This window comes from Canis lupus, chromosome 11 (genome assembly GCF_003254725.2).
Source record: "Canis lupus dingo isolate Sandy chromosome 11, ASM325472v2, whole genome shotgun sequence".
Lineage (NCBI taxonomy): Eukaryota > Metazoa > Chordata > Mammalia > Carnivora > Canidae > Canis > Canis lupus.
Genome location: NC_064253.1, coordinates 996,602 through 1,012,258, shown reverse-complemented (window position 1 = coordinate 1,012,258; position 15,657 = coordinate 996,602). Strand labels below are relative to the sequence as shown.

The 15,657-nt window shown below is 42.3% G+C and overlaps 2 protein-coding genes across 2 annotated transcripts in view; both read right to left on the bottom strand.

Moving 5' to 3' along the window:
• Nucleotides 1-15,657, bottom strand: part of LOC112659691 (immunity-related GTPase family M protein-like) — a 90,653-nt gene that overhangs the window by 22,837 nt on the left and 52,159 nt on the right. The gene's annotated exons all lie outside the window — the stretch shown is intronic.
• On the bottom strand, nt 4,092-14,897 carry LOC112659734 (T-cell-specific guanine nucleotide triphosphate-binding protein 2-like). The gene is made up of 2 exons (XM_025446811.3): nt 14,667-14,897; nt 4,092-5,705 (listed from the first exon to the last, which is right to left on the bottom strand). Exon 2 carries the CDS (start codon nt 5,683-5,685, stop codon nt 4,426-4,428), a length of 1,260 nt encoding a protein of 419 aa, XP_025302596.1. The 5' UTR covers nt 5,686-5,705; nt 14,667-14,897; the 3' UTR covers nt 4,092-4,425.

The following is a 15,657-nucleotide window of genomic DNA, read 5'->3' as shown; positions in this document are numbered from 1 at the left end:
ATGTTTTGAAGTGATTTACCAAAGGTCAGACAGCTAGAATGCTGCACAACCACCTTCTTTGCTCACTCTCACACAAATATCCACCTGTGTGTACACGGCATCTCCATTCTGAGTTCAAATAGCCACAGTTATATTTCTGAGCTTGTTTCCTGACTCCTCTGCTGTCATTACAATTATGCAGAAAAAAAGGCATCCCAACAAAGATCACTAGAGTTTACCTCCCACTTTCTCGATGACATCCCCCAGAAAGTGATTTCATTTGTCCCTTGCTATGCTGACTTAGGACTGCTGCAATAGGAGAGAGAAGCCTGACCTGGGAATTGGACATTTCACTTCACCTGCTCCAACAATGTCCTACTTCAGAGAACCAAAATTTCATCTCACAGCTCCTAAACTGGAGAGAAGTTAGGACAGAGACTATATTACAACATTGACCCAGTCTTCTACAAAATGCCTTCAGACAATGGCATGGACAATCAAGGAAGAGGGGTTTCCCTTCCTCAAAAACATAAACTCTCTGATGATCTGAGTCACTACCACCAAACTTAGGTCAGGAAAGGGAGTTTTGTGTTCAAGAAGTCATGGGGGGAACAAAAAAGTTAAGGCATAGTGAAATCTTATTGAGGGCTACTGCATGACAAAGTTCACTCCAGATGCCTAAAGTGTTGGCCAATTATTCATGGCACCTCCTGGAGGAGCTTTAGAAGGTCCTTCAGACAGAGACTGAGTGAGTTTTGCAGGATGACATAAGAAGGACCCAAAATTGCACACAATCATTGATTGGGCTCATAGGTCTTGAATTATAGACACCTCCCAGCTCTATCTCCTCCTCCCAGACCCCAACACCTCTATCTTCTTAACAGGTCCCTCTTTCACACTTTGCACTGCCAGGGGAATACTTTAAGCTGTTTATGTATGCCAGCCAGGCACATGAACACTCTTGTTAATGGGGATCAGTCTTGTCTTGGGATCAGTCTGATGAAACCAAAGTACTAATACTTATTGTACTACTTCCACCTTCTTCTGAGTTCTTCCTTCCCACAGTGAAAGATTCATTTTCTTGTCTCTTCGGGAAACTCAGGAACTTTTAAATAAACCCCACAGCTGTAAGTATTTGATAACTCTCATCTTATCACAAGTATCTTCCCCAAGGCACCTATAAAGACCCTTTGGATTTGTCTTTTTCTATCTTAAGGCCACCAAATTGGAAGGAAAAGACCCAAGGATCTTGAAAAGGTCATGACTTCTGGAGGAGAAGAAGATTGTGTAGGACCAGTGCTGGCCACATTTGGTTGATGAGATGAAAAAGGTGGAGTATTTGTTCACTGTCCATGCTCTTTATTAGGATAGATGGGATTTGGTGGCAAGATGGTAAGCAGTCTGTATCCTGCTAGTGTGAATTCTGCACTGGGAATGCATGTGAGAATCTAAGGAACAAAAATTTTTAAATGCAATGTGGCCATACACAAGGGTCAAGAGCTCCATTCCTTTGAGTATTTCACATGTATTTTATACATGAAGCAGCACAATCACTCACTTTCCCTTCTTGCCTCCTTTCTTCCCTCCTGCAGACTTCTACTGAGCAGTGGGGGAGCAAGCTGTAGTGGGGAAATTGTGGGCCAGTAGTACCCTCCTCTTTACATCTTTGCTTTTCACTCTCTGGAGTGAGCCTTCAGAATAATAAGGGATCTGAGAGATAGCCTCACTCATGTATATCTGTTATATCATGAAGCATTTATCAATAATATACCAGTAATGGGGAAGGAGTAGGAAAATTTAATTACAGTAATAGCAGGAATAACCATCCATGAGCTTTGAGTCAGATATTGTTGTTTTTGCTGGTCCCGTTTCACAAGTTTGATGTGAAAATTTGGGTGAAAGCAAAAGACATTATTCTTCCAACTTGTGTAATTGAATTCATCTTTGCTTTCCAGGCTCATTCTTTTTTTTTTTTAAATAAAAGTAAACTGTTTATTAAAAGATACAACAAAGGTACAGATACAGAGATACATACAAAGATACAGATATATATATATATTTACATATATATACAGTCTTGCTGTTTTCATGTGCACTATACTTAGCAGCACATTAATCAGGCAGCATTTTAATGGGGTTGTTTTGACACTTGGCGTTATTACTGTGTCATTTTGACAAGATACAACTATAGCCTCATGGAAATTTCAAGCTGTAAATTCCACATCTCCAATTTTTAATAGTAGCAAAGAGGGGAAGGAGAAGGGAAATGGAGTACCAAGGCTGAGCATTAGGTTAAACACAAGAATTCAAAGGGCCACGGTAGCACAGGGAAGGGAAAATGATTAAAATTAAAGACTATCTGACAAACAACCCAAAGAAACCATTGTTTAAGGGCAATGGGCTATGTATCCAAGATGCTCACACATCAGCCTACAATGACCTTTTCCAATCCAGTTCTTGTGTTGAACCTGAGGATCTGCCTCTCTCTGCTCGATCCCTCCACCCAATAAATTTGCTACCACCAAAATCTAGAGCTATAGAGCCTTGAAGCAAAACGGGAAGCTAAATAGTTGTACCTTGGACTACCTTCCCATAAGTGCAAGGAGGGCCCAATGTTGGGTAAGGATGTGATAACACTGTTCTCTGCAATTTGATGCTTTTCACTTTGTGGCTTGGTTCCACAAAGTGAATTGCATCGAGTTACTGTCAAATGAGAAACTGCGGGTTATTTCATCTGTTGTCTAACCCGGCCCTGCCATTTAACCCGGCCCTCAGAGAGCAAATTGCTGCTAAAAACATTATCATCATCTTTGTTTTCTTCACCATTTTTCTCTACAGGAACCCACTCTCCATAAACACTATCTGCTTCTTTTTTTCAATGTTGAGATCCAGATGACACAGGAAATTCTTCTGTTAATGTTACCTGGCTTTTTGGTGGAGTTGGCTTTGCTGCAGCAATATTCAGATCGAAAAAAATGGGTTTGGGTTCACTGAGTTTAAAGGGATGATGATGAAAAGGAGGTTCTTCTTCCTCTTCAACCGAAACATGAGGCTTATTCACTATTACATCATCATCTTCTTTACTCTGTGCGATCTGTTTGCATTCCTCAGTTAGTTCTTCTATAGTAGCTCCTCCTGATTTTTTAGCAACTTTCTTTTCTATTGTGGGTGGAGGTGTAGGCTTTAGGTTTGGCGGTAAAGGAACACCAGCCTTAGCACACATGGCAGCTGCATTAGCTTTGGCTATTTCAAGTAATTGAGCCTTATTCAAATCTGTCAGACGTTTAGGTGATCTGCCTCTTTCAGAAGACCTGGATCGTTTACGACGGATGGGAGATCTGCTGAACCTTCTTCTCAAGGGTGTTCGTGATCTCCTTAATCTTACTGGTGAGATACTAAAGCTTCGTCTCCTTACCACAGACCTTGATCTTCTCCGGCGGCTCGGGGAAATACTAAAGCTCCTCCTCCCCACAGATCTAGATCTTCTTCGGCGACTGGGAGTGTGACTCCGACTCCGACGACTTGGGGTGCGACTGCGAGCTCTAAGTGTTTTCCGGTTATCCCTAGAACTTGATCTTTTTCTTTTTCTTTCCCTGGACTTCGACCTGTGCTTTGGAGATCTTTTACGCTTCTCTTTTGATACAGAGCGCCTTCCTCTGGATTTTGACCTTGATCTGCTGCTCCTCCTCCTGCGTCTTGAACGGGACCTTGAACATGTTTGAGAACGATGAGACTTGAACTTAGATGAGATCCTTGCCCTAGAACGAGATCCAGGCTCATTCTTAATTCATCTTCATTCTCTCATATCTCATGTCCCTCATTGTATCTTGTTCACAAGTCTCTCATCTCATCTAATGTTTGGAAAGTATTAGAAATATAAACCCTAACTTTGTTCCCTTCTCTCTGTTCCCCTATAGTATCTAAAAATATGACATCCTAGAACATTTCCCTAATGCTCTTTCAACTTCCTCTTCTATGCTGTAGTGCCCCATTACATACTAAATTACTCACTTGCACATGTGCCCATAGTCATGAATTGACCTTACTCTGGTGAAGAGGGTATTGATCTGATGATTGGGGAAACTCATTCATGAAAAGCCAATGGACAACAGTTATCTTGGTTGTTACCAACATTTATTATCTGAATAAATGAATCAAATGTAAACTGCTTCATAATACATGGAGATTAATAAAAACTATGGGGTGTATATATGTCATGATTTTGGCAAAATAGCCCAGGGAATGAAGAAAGAAGCCATAGTTAAATCCTCTTTGCATAGTAGTGGAATATCAATATGGAACAATGCTTTTTTTCCAGTGGAGAGATATTCTTGCCACTTTAGGGAAGATCTGGCCTTGGTGGTAAGTGGAAAAGGATCCCATCCCCACTTACAGAACACAAGATCTTAGGCCTATTTATTATTGAGTTAGGCATTCATCTCTCTGTCATCTTCTGTGACTTAAGATCTCTAAAGTCTTATGCAAAAGAATTTTAGCATCATCTGCCACTGTATTGATGAATTTCAAATGTAGAAAGTAGATTTTAAAGAACTGGAAGATAGTGGATGGCAGGCCTCCATTTACTGAGCAATAGCATTCAACACACTTCATGGCTTTTTCTGCTATGCTGTCATCCTTCACAAGTAACCAGAAATCCAAGGACTTGGTGAAACTCTTGATCTCCTCCACAGACATGTCCAGCTTCTCTGCAATCCCTTTGACCGACTTCTCATCCAAACCAAAATGGCTCTGGTAAAGGTTCAAGCACTTTTCCTGCTGGGGAAAATCAAAGCCATTAAAGCAGGCCATGAAGGGGATGAAGCTCAAAGCTGATGATTTCAGGGCATCCAGCCAGATCTTTTCCTTGAAGAAAGCTCTCTTCATTTCAATGGAAGTGTAAGATAAATTGGGCAACAGGAGTGCAAAGATGTGGCGCTTATGAACAGGGAGCTCCTTCAGCAGGGTTTCCTCCAGTCTTGGGAAATCAAAGTCGTCCAGGTCAAAGTTGGAGACCAAGAAGATGCATGGCTCAGGCACTCCAATGTTGCTAAGATTAGCCAGGCAGTTGTCTCGTATCTGCTGAAGCACTCTCTCCCTTTTGAAAGACATGGGTTTGCTTTTCTCTTCATTATATAAATCATTGTCCACCTTGGTTCTAACAAAGTAGAATTTCTTGCCTATCTCCTTGATATTTTGGGCCAGCAAAGCATCATTGAGACTAAACCGGGAGGAAGAAATAATGATGAAGAAGTCATATGTAGCAAATTCCACCATTTCTAGATATTCATGTGGATGGAAATTGGGGGTTCCAGTTCCAGGCAGGTCCCAGAAGGTCACTTTGGGATATTTTGGATGTTGATAGGGCGTTTTCTTCATGGTAGTCTCCACGACTCCAACACTTGCAGAACCCTCCTCTTCATAACTAAGTCCTCGCAGGGCATTGATGAAACTGGACTTCCCAGTGCCAGATTCCCCAATCACAGCCACATCCAGAGGAGCATTCTCTGCTGCCACAAGTGATTCCTCAATTATGTCAGCCACATCTTTTAGCTTGGCCTCCTTAAGGGCTGCTTGAATTCTATCAAGGTTTTCTGAAGCGATGATACCCCCTGCCTTATTGACTAATGTGGTATAGTGAGGGATAAAGTTGATGGCCAGTTGCTGAAAATTCTTTCCTACCAGGAAATCACACATGAATTTATCCATAGTGGTTAACAGTGGAACATCTGTAGAAAAAGGAAAGTGAATTAGGAAGACAAATGGAGCAGCAGAACAGACACATAGTGTCAGCTGAGGAAACACACTGGTCTCAACAGCCCATTCCCATTCTCTCACACTTACTCGTGTTTCTCTGATTTATTTTTCCTGATGAATTTTGTTTTCATGCTATAGAAGAAACTCCTTGTCTACTCTGATTATTCCTATGTCACAAGAATGAAGACTTATTTAATAGAGAATAACAGTACTCAAAGATATTCACATCTTGAACCTCAGAGCCTGTGAATATGTTACCTTGCATAGCAAAAGGGCACTTTGCTGGTATGATGAAGTTCAGGATCTTCAGATGCCAAGGTTTTCTTGGATTACCCAAATGGGCTCAGTATGGTAACAAGGGACCGTATAAGAAGGAGGCAAGGCCAACAGAAGAAAAGGAGATGGTTAATGGAAGCAGATGTTGGAGTAAAGATCCAGAAAGATGTAATAAGAACCACAAACTAAGGAATTGAGGCAGCTTTCAAACGCTAGAGAAGACAAAGGAATGGAATTTCTCCTGGAGCTTATGGAAAGAACCAGTCTTGCTGACACCTTGATTTGATTTATTTTATTTTTACTTTCATATTTTTATTTTAATTAGAGTTAGTTAACATATAGTGTAATATTAATTTCAGGAGTAGAATTTAGTGACTCGTCATTACATATAACACCTAGTGCTCATCACAACAAGTGCCCTGCTTAAAACCCATCACCCACTGACTCTTTGATTATAGCTCTTTTAAGATTCATTTGAGCAACTCCTCTCTGGAACTATAAGCCAATAAATATGGGTTGTTGTCTGAAGCTGCTAAATTTGTACTGATTTATTACACAGTAATGAGAAACTATTGCAGACAGTCTTACTTTCCTAAAATTTCAATATAGAGCCCAGCACATCTCCCTTCTGCAGGAAGAATCAGTCAGGGCAGCATATTAGAGAGGACAATAGAATTGCAGACATAGCTTATATCCTATAGGCAAATAGGGGCATGACTTGTTTTTTGGAAGAGTACAATGGGCAGAGAAAAGCCCATCAGATTACGTTTTCTAGAAGTGGACTAGCGAAGCACATAGTCCTTGTGGTAATAATTGCCCCCTAGCAATTTAATGTCCATTTATGTCACCTCATGGAAAAATTTGGGTGGGATTTAGATCATGTGACAGGAAGTGGCAGAGGAAGTAGATAAGAGTTCTTATTTTCCCTATTCAAACCTGCACAGTCTTGAAATATAAGTATCTGATTAAATCATGGCAGTTCAAGGAAATCATTACTACATCACTGTTGGGGCCTCCTATCATTCATTATGAGTGAGGAAACTATGATTTAAAAAATATTTATACACATAAGTTTATCTCAGGGACTACCAGCACGATTTTACCAGTAAGGGCATGCTCAATGCTCATCCCCATCTTGCAAGTCGTGCAAGGAAAATTTTCAAAAGAGAGAGAATCATGACTCCCAAAGAAATATGAAATATATGTATGTTAAAGATTTTATTTATCAGCTTACTAATGAAGGAACCGGGCAGATGATATTACTGATTAAATGGAGAATCCCAAAAAGAGAAAATAATCATTCAAGAATATTGAATGCATATTGAAATGGGGCAAAAGTGCTGTATTCTAAGGTGAGAGTGGGAAGTCAATTGAACTTCCATAGACAGTGGCAGCTCCATAGTGTAATGGTTAGCTCTCTGGAATCTGAACCTCCACAGACAGATTTATATATATATGACGACTATGGACTGAATGTTTGTGTCCTCCACTAAATTCCTAGATGACATGTAAGCTCAAACTCTGGTATTAAATAGGTGGATTTGTGGATGGTGCCTTAGTCATGAGGGCAGAGTGACTGTGAATGGATTAGATTAAGACTGTAGAAACCTAGCTTGCTCATTCTGCCATGTGAGGTGACGGGGGTGGTCCACCTTGGAAGTGAGCTCTCACCAAATACTGAAACAAAGATGCCTTGATCTGGCTCTTCCTATCCTCCAGAAGTATGAGAAATACATCTCTATTCACAAGCCACTCAGTCTGTGAGTAACCACAGTATGTTGTTATAGCCTGAACAGGTGGAAAGAAATTCCCAACAAAATAATTATTTTGCATTGCTCCAATTATTAAAACTCATGATATTTAGAAATAGCTCTACAATATGAATGGCTAGATTGCATTTAAACATGACATAGTTTCCAATTGGAGATGCTCAGTAAACATTCTGCTTATTCCAAATTTTCTAACAAATTTCTTATTTAAAAAAAAAAGAAAGAAAAAGAGGCATCTTCAGACTATGGTTCTCTCTTTTCTGAAGAGGATTGCATGAGCAGTTGGATGAAATCTTAGCCCTCAACCAGTCAGAACTACATGTCAACTCTCTAAGCACAAAGCCAGTATTTCATTATTGCAAGTATACAGTTTTCTCACTCACCAGCCCTGAAGAGAAAAGATATTTCTGATGTCAGAGATCATGTATGTTTCTACTAAAACAACAGAAAATGCTGAGCCTGGTGTAGTGTCCCTGGAGCCAGTGGCACAGGAACAATCCAGGGGCCTATACTCCCTGGGAAATGGAGGCACTGGGTGCTCCTGAAGTTATTGCCCTATGCATGGGACTAGAGAGCCTTTGTCCTGCTTGGGTAAAGTGTGAAAACAACAGGAAGGATGACAGCCTCTGACTTGAACCCCTCCCTCAGGAAGACTTGGCTGACAGTTTTGGGCTCACATCTACATGAAAGTGAAACCATCATCTCTCCACAGAACAAAAAATTTCAAGAAAAGAGATATAGAAGTGTTTGGGCATCAGGGGGCTCAAGGAATGAGGGGAGGGCAATACCAGGGGCCATGAGACTCTGATGACTCCTATGAGATCATTTAGCCAAGACTCTCCATGGGAGCCCTGGAGACAGGGAGGAAGGCTGAGAACAAGATTCCAAAGCTTCCAGTGAATGAGAAAAGCATCTCTATCAGGAAGAAGAAGGACTGTGACATTTCTTTTGCTGTTTCATTTTAGGAAGTCTGTTGCTGGCTGCCACATTGTTACCCTTGGGCATGGATGACTCTGGCAAGTCATGGGATCATGTCTTATGAACAACTTAAACTATGAGGAAGAGCTCTGGGGGAATTTGGTAAGCAACAGGGAGGGAGATGCAGAAAGGGAGGAGAGAACCTGCCCTCTAAGATTTATACAGAAGATCAAGAGGAAAATACCAGAGATTCTACAGAAGAACATAGTAAGATCTGCTGTATCAGATAAGATTTATTTCCATGCTGGCAATAAAGGATAGTTGGATATACAGTTGGATGTTGGCATAAGCATAGACCATCTGACCCACAGAAAGGGACACAGAGCCCTGTATAGGATTCAGACTTGTGTGGAGAGGCGCAAGGGATGTCAGGGAGTATAGAAGGTGCCATCTACTAAATGGAGCTGACTAACTGGTTCTCCATATGGACAGAGGTTACTGAATCTCTGCTTACATCACTTACAATAATTAACTACAGATAGATTTAAGACCTAAGTCTCAAATGGAATCTATAGAAGAAAATACAGCTGTTCTTAGAAAAAGATTCCTTGGAGCCGCTGAGTGGCTTACTGGTTGAGCATCTGCCTTTGGCTCAGGTTGTGATCCTGGGGTCCAGGATTGAGTCCTGCATCAGGCTCCCTGTGGGGAGCCTGCTTCTCTCTCTGCCTATGTCTCTGCCTCTTTCTGTGTGTCTCTCAAGAATAAATAAATAAATAAATAAATAAATAAATAAATAAATAAATAAGATTTTCTTTAAAAATGAAAGAAAAAGATTCCTTAAATGAGATGATACCCATATAATGATACCAAGATGACAGCGATATAACACAGATTGACCAATGTGATACCTTTGACTACATTAAAGTGAAGAGCTGAAATTCAAGGCAAAGATGCAAGTTCACACATGGATTTGACAACTAACTGTGGTTGCAGAGGAGCACATACACACACAGACATGCACACACAATTACAGCTCTCAGTAGTGAGGTAGGAAATAACCACTGAGACTCAGATACCCCTGGTAGCGATGGAGACTTTGTAGTGGGTGACAGAAAGCTCCCACTCGGGGGGGCCTCCAGAGCTGGGCTGCTCCCCAGCAGTCTGTGAGAGAATCACTCTGGGTATCGGTATTGTGCCCTGTTTGGTTGGCTCTGGTCTGCAGTGTCTGAGGACCGGGTGGCCTGGAGCCTGATATCCCAGTATGCCCACCTCAGGGTCCAGAGTTAGACCTGCTGCTTCTAATTTAATGTTAGGAAATCAGGAAATATGATAACAAGGACATCATTACATTCTTTCTCTTTAAAGGAAAGGAAAAGCAATTCCTTTTTAGGAATGAATGGCTTAGGAAATCCCTTCTCTCCTAGTCCTACTCAGATGAGTACAAGTCCAGTCAGTGTAACATACAACCTCCAGGCTCTTGTACAATGGAAAACTCCACTGCCCTGGTTCATCCTCTCCTCCAACTGAGTGAGACACCTGCAGCAGAGACAGGAAAAGAGTCTATTTCTCTCCTCTTTCTTCATCCCACTGTCCCATTACATGGAGGAGCATGGTGTAGGGCAACTACAAGAATAGGAAAGGATGTAGGACGTTTGCAATCCAGCTGATGGCTTGGTGTGGTGAATGTCCTTCAGGAAGGGGATCTATGGAAGGTCCATGCTGATGTCTCCATTGGTATCTCAGGGCAGGCATAGTCCAGATTTTCTAGGCTTCTACCTCCTCTGTGCTATCAGGAACAGAAGGGCAGCCATGTGCAGCCTCATTGTTGGGCATGTCCCTTGAAACAGGCTCGCTAAAATAATCCTTGCCTTCCCTCTCCTCAACTTGTCAGTTGTCCTTTCCTGACCCAGGATGGCAATCCAGGATGGCAATGATATATTAACAATCTCTTAGCCACAGAGGATTTCATAACTTGTTATGGGCATTTGCAATCTTGGCAGAAACTTTGTAAAACAGATCTTCTTTTTCGCCCTGTCACAGTCACATAGTCCCCTCCCTGAGGCCCCTCTCCTGAACACAGACACCCTGGGGAGCTTTCACTGCTGTTTCCACATGAGAATGAGGACATCACAATCACTGAGAGTTTAAGCAGCTGTTAGAGTCACCAAGTCAGTAGGGAGCTGTGTTGAGTTCAGACCCTCACCTGGTTGGGGCAGGTGCATCAACTCCAGGGAGGGTCACAGCTGGTGTCAGGAAGAGAACTCTACCACAGATGTAACCTCTGCAGTCTGATCTCTGTGGGCAGAAGTGAGTTAGCCCTTGAACTGGGCACTTGGGCAACCCAAGGAGCAACTTTGTAGGCAGTGTCTGCACCTATCTGAGGGGCCAGCTTCAAGGGGGCTGAAAGTGGACTCCTCACTGGTCAGGGCACTGGCCTCCAAGTAAGATTATCAGGTGTGAGGCGGCTGGTCTCAGAGCATTCCCACCCTCCCCTGGGCCTCTGGGCTGAAGGTACTCAAATAGCCCTGCATAACTCACAGGCAAATACTGCAGCACCCCACTCACTAGAATGAAGAAATTGAAACTGGTTCAGGCCTATTTTGAGAACTGGAGTCTTCTCCAGAAATAGAAACTGAAAGTAGCCCTCTTTGTGGTCCTTCCTGCTGGGGCTGGGATCCTGCCACTGGCTATATTCAGAAATTGCACAGTTTTGAGCAGGAAGGGACTAAAGCAGAAAACACTGTAAGATTGCCTTCTCCTTCCCAGTTCCTCTTCTCCCTCCTGTCTAGGCTCTTCCTAGGCCAACCCCACGCAGCACAACCCCCTTCCTTCCTTCTGGAACAATCTGGGCCTAGAATCAGTTTGGGGGCATCTCAGAGGGAGTGAACTCTGCCTGAGGGCTGGACTCTTCCCCTCATACAACATAGTCACTAGTAGACTAATGTCTATTGGTATATACTTGTTGTCTCATGCTAGCATGATCAACTACAGCAAAATGTGTGTTTTACCATCAAGTCTACCATCAACAGGTTAAAGAGGTCTTCCCAGATCCCAATTCAAAGAATCCTGTTGGTCATAGTCTAGATCCTGGTGACTGGGTATTCTGGAATTATCATTTTGAACTCCACTGAAAGGTATCTTACTAAGTGCTCACAACCACTGACATTCCTAGAAAACTAGAAGGTGTTGCGTCTTGGATACACATTTCACAAATAAAGAAGGCCTTACCTGATATCTGTCCGCCACAGATGCTAGAGACCTCTAAACCAAACTGCTGAGGAAGGTAAGTAGCTGACATCTAGGTATACTGCTTTCATCCAAGATAACAGATCAAGTCTTCATACTTTAAATGTGAAACTCTTTCTTCTTCTTTTCCTTTTCTTTACTCTGGCATAGTCTTAGAAATATTATGCCCTCAGCTGTATGTCTAAGCCAGTTGCTCAGAAAGGGGGATAAACTCCAGAAGTTAAAACAGTCTTCTATTTTAGGCTAAGAGAAAATATAATTGTGTCCCTAACTTTTGTCAAATAAAATAAGACATCTCATTGGTCAGGTCTCTTAGATTTATATCACTGAGTTAAAAAAAAGACCAACCAGGGCACATTCATGATTCAGGATTTGCTTTTATTGTCAAGGCTGTTTCCCTGGTTATAAGTAAATTTGCATAACAGTTTGTCAGGAACTTTTCCTTAACTCCTAAATATATTGCAGAATCCATTGCTAAGAGCATAGCTACGCAACAAAGATCCTTAGACTCTCTGGCCAAAGATTTTCTTGACAGTCAACAACCTCTGATTATCTTTTAGCTGAGCAAGAGCTGTCTATACTGTGATCAAACCACCTGGTGCATCTGGATTAACACTTCTGAGGAAGTTGAAGTTTTATTTATTTATTTTAGAGAGACAGTGTGTGCATGAACATGAGTGAGCATGGGGAAAGGCAAAGGGAGAGAGAGAAAATATCTCAAGCAGACTCCCCACTGAGCATGAAGCCCAACATGAGGCTCAATCTCACACCCTGAGATCATGATCTGAACTGAAATCAAGAGTCTGATGCTTAACAGACTGAGCCACCCAGGTGCTTCTACATCTGGGGAAGTTGAAAGACAACCAGATAAGATCACTGAGCAGAGGACACCTGGGTGGCTCAGTGGTTGAGCCTCTGCCTTTGGCTCAGGTTGCAATCCCAGGGTCCTGGAATCAAGTCCCAGAAAAGGCTTCCCACAAATATGAGAAAAGGAGACAGAACATGAGAGACTCCTAACTCTGGGAAACGAACTAGGGGTGGTAGAAAGGGAGGTGGGCAGGGGGTGGGGGTGACTCGGTGACAGGCACTGAGGGGGGCACTTGATGGGATGAGCACTGGGTGTTATGCTATATGTTGGCAAATTGAACTCCAATAAAAAAAAAAGGCTTCCCACAGGGAACCTGCTGCTCCCTCTGCCCCTTTGTGTCCCTCATGAATATATTAATAAAATCTTTTAAAAATATCATTGAGCAAACCCTTGGCTTAAAAAGATTCTGTTAATAGGGTCTTACTTTGATTTAAGTAATTCTGATTGTTTGGAATTTGGCAACCATGCTTTTAAAGTGCACTCTAATCATTACAAAGAATCCTGTTTGTAAAATTATAATAATCTACCAGATACACTATATGCTCTCAAAGGTTTTATTTTTTTTTATTTTTTAAAGGTTTAATTTATTTATTCATGATAGACATAGAGAGAGAGAGAGAGAGAGAGAGAGAGAGAGACAGAGAGAGAGAGGCAGGGACACAGGCAGAGGGAGAAGCAGGCTCCATGCCAGGAGCCTGACACGGGACTCAATTCCGGGTCTCCAGGATAACGCCCTGGGCTGAAGGTGGCGCTAAACTGCTGAGCCACCCAGGGTTCCCCTCTCAAAGGTTTTAAATGCATGTTCACAGATGCTAGCAATCAAGGAAATAATCTCCCTGGGCCTGGAACATCAGAAAAAGAATATAGAGCATGGATGATTAAAAAATTGTGAAACTGAAATCTTTGTGAATATTTCAGAGATTAAGCAAAAACATCATGACATGTGAATACCATGCAAAGGATCATCAAAAGCTGTGAGAATACTGGACAGTAGCTAAAAGTAGCACCAGTGCCTTACATTTTGATCACATCTCTAGGTTAAGCAGAGAGTCTGATTAAAGTAGGGGAATTGTGAAAAAGAAGGGCTACTGAGCCACAGGGTCACAGGGAGCCACTTAAGGTAAGTCCTCAACTCAGTAAACCCAGACCTAATAACTAACCTAACTACAGTTTCATTTCCCTACACATGTATAATTTAACCAGCCAAAGTGGGAATTTCCTGATCAGTGATGGGAACAATAGACCCTTTCCCATCCCCTTACCAGAACAATGTTGACAAAACAATTATTAACTAATAATTTATTTCCTTTTCCCTTTCCATCTTCCTTTAAAAACATTTCCTTTCCTACAACTTCTCCCAATTTCCTAGATAAGATGCTGCCTAATTCATGAATCATTTAACAAGGTAAATGGCTCTTTAAAATGTAATCACTAAAATAAATAAATAAAATAAAATAAATAAATAAAATAAAATAAATAAAATGTAATCACTTGAATCTTTTTTTCTAACAGATCATATATGCATTGTTTCCACAAGGAAAAGTATTTAGGCATGAGATGTGGGTGTCTGACCCAGAAGGGCTTGGGGAAAAGCCCCTATACACCAACACCCCTGACATTCATACTATTCTTCTCAGTTCACAGGAATAAAGTTTGCTTTCCAATCCCTCTCTGAAAATGTCTCAAATAGTTAACTGCTCTAACCAACTTACAGCCACCCACCAGACATCCTGCCCCTCAGCTTCCAGGGTCCACAGCACCCAAAATGGAGCATCCAGTCTCTCCCACCCTTAGACCTACAGATCTATGATTCTATTTTTAGATCTGCACACAATCCAAAGTAGCCTCTTGCTTACCAGCTCCTGAAAGAAAAGAGACTTCTGGTGTCAGGGTTGAGCTCTGAATGTGTCCCCTGGCAGGGCAGAAAATGCAGAGCCTGGATGAAGTGCTCCCTGCAGCCCAGGGCAGAAACACTCCTCTGCACAGACTGGCCTCGCACTGGAACAGGTCCCTTGTGCTGGTGTGGTCACTCTGCAGAGATAAAAGAGCTGTCACTTGCAATGTCTAAACTGTGTGTGAGGAGCTGGTGGGATTTAAATAATCTCTGGCCTCTGTTCCACCCTCACAGGAATTTGGCCAATAGTAAAGAGGCAGCCAGCACATTGTAGAGCCCTGCATTTCCAGGAACAGAAAGTGAAAGGAAAGTTCTGAGGGCTCCTTTTCTGAGAAACACAGGCATTGCCAGGAAGTGAAACTGAAAGGCACCATGGACAGTGATTTTGTGTGTTTTGGCAACATGAGTGAGAGGAAGGCACAGGATCCCAGGCAGGGGGCTTCTCAGCGACCCCCAAGAGGACACTCTAACCAGGCCCCAGGCTCCAGGCCAGGCAGAATCTGAATCTGGAATCAGAGAACACAGGCTGAGTCCTGGAAAATGACTCTCATGTCCCCCTTGTTAACCTTGGACAGCCCAAACTCCCTGGGGGTGAAGTCTAATAAAGAGTGTATCTAGTCCTTGTCCCTGGTTCCTGGCACAGCTTCAGAAACCCTGGGAATTTCCTGAGTGAAAGGAGCTGACTTTGTTATGCTAATGAAGCGATTCCAGGTGGGATCCTAGGTAGCTTCAGGTCAGTGGCTGGTCACCAGGAAGACCAACCCTGTGAATGGAGGGTGGGGACTTTGGGTCAGCTGGACCTCTGGGAAGGAGAAGAGGGATGCAGATAGAGTTCAGTCGAATGGCCAATGATTTTTGATCAATCATGTTCACATAATGAAGCCTCAATCAAAACCCTGGACACCAATGCTCAAGTGGGCTTCTTGGTTGATGTTTGCATTGATGTTCCGGGA

Excerpts from the sequence above, each read along its gene's own strand:
- LOC112659734 (XM_025446811.3), bottom strand. The coding sequence starts at position 5,685 with ATGGATAAATTCATGTGTGATTTCCTGGTAGGAAAGAATTTTCAGCAA.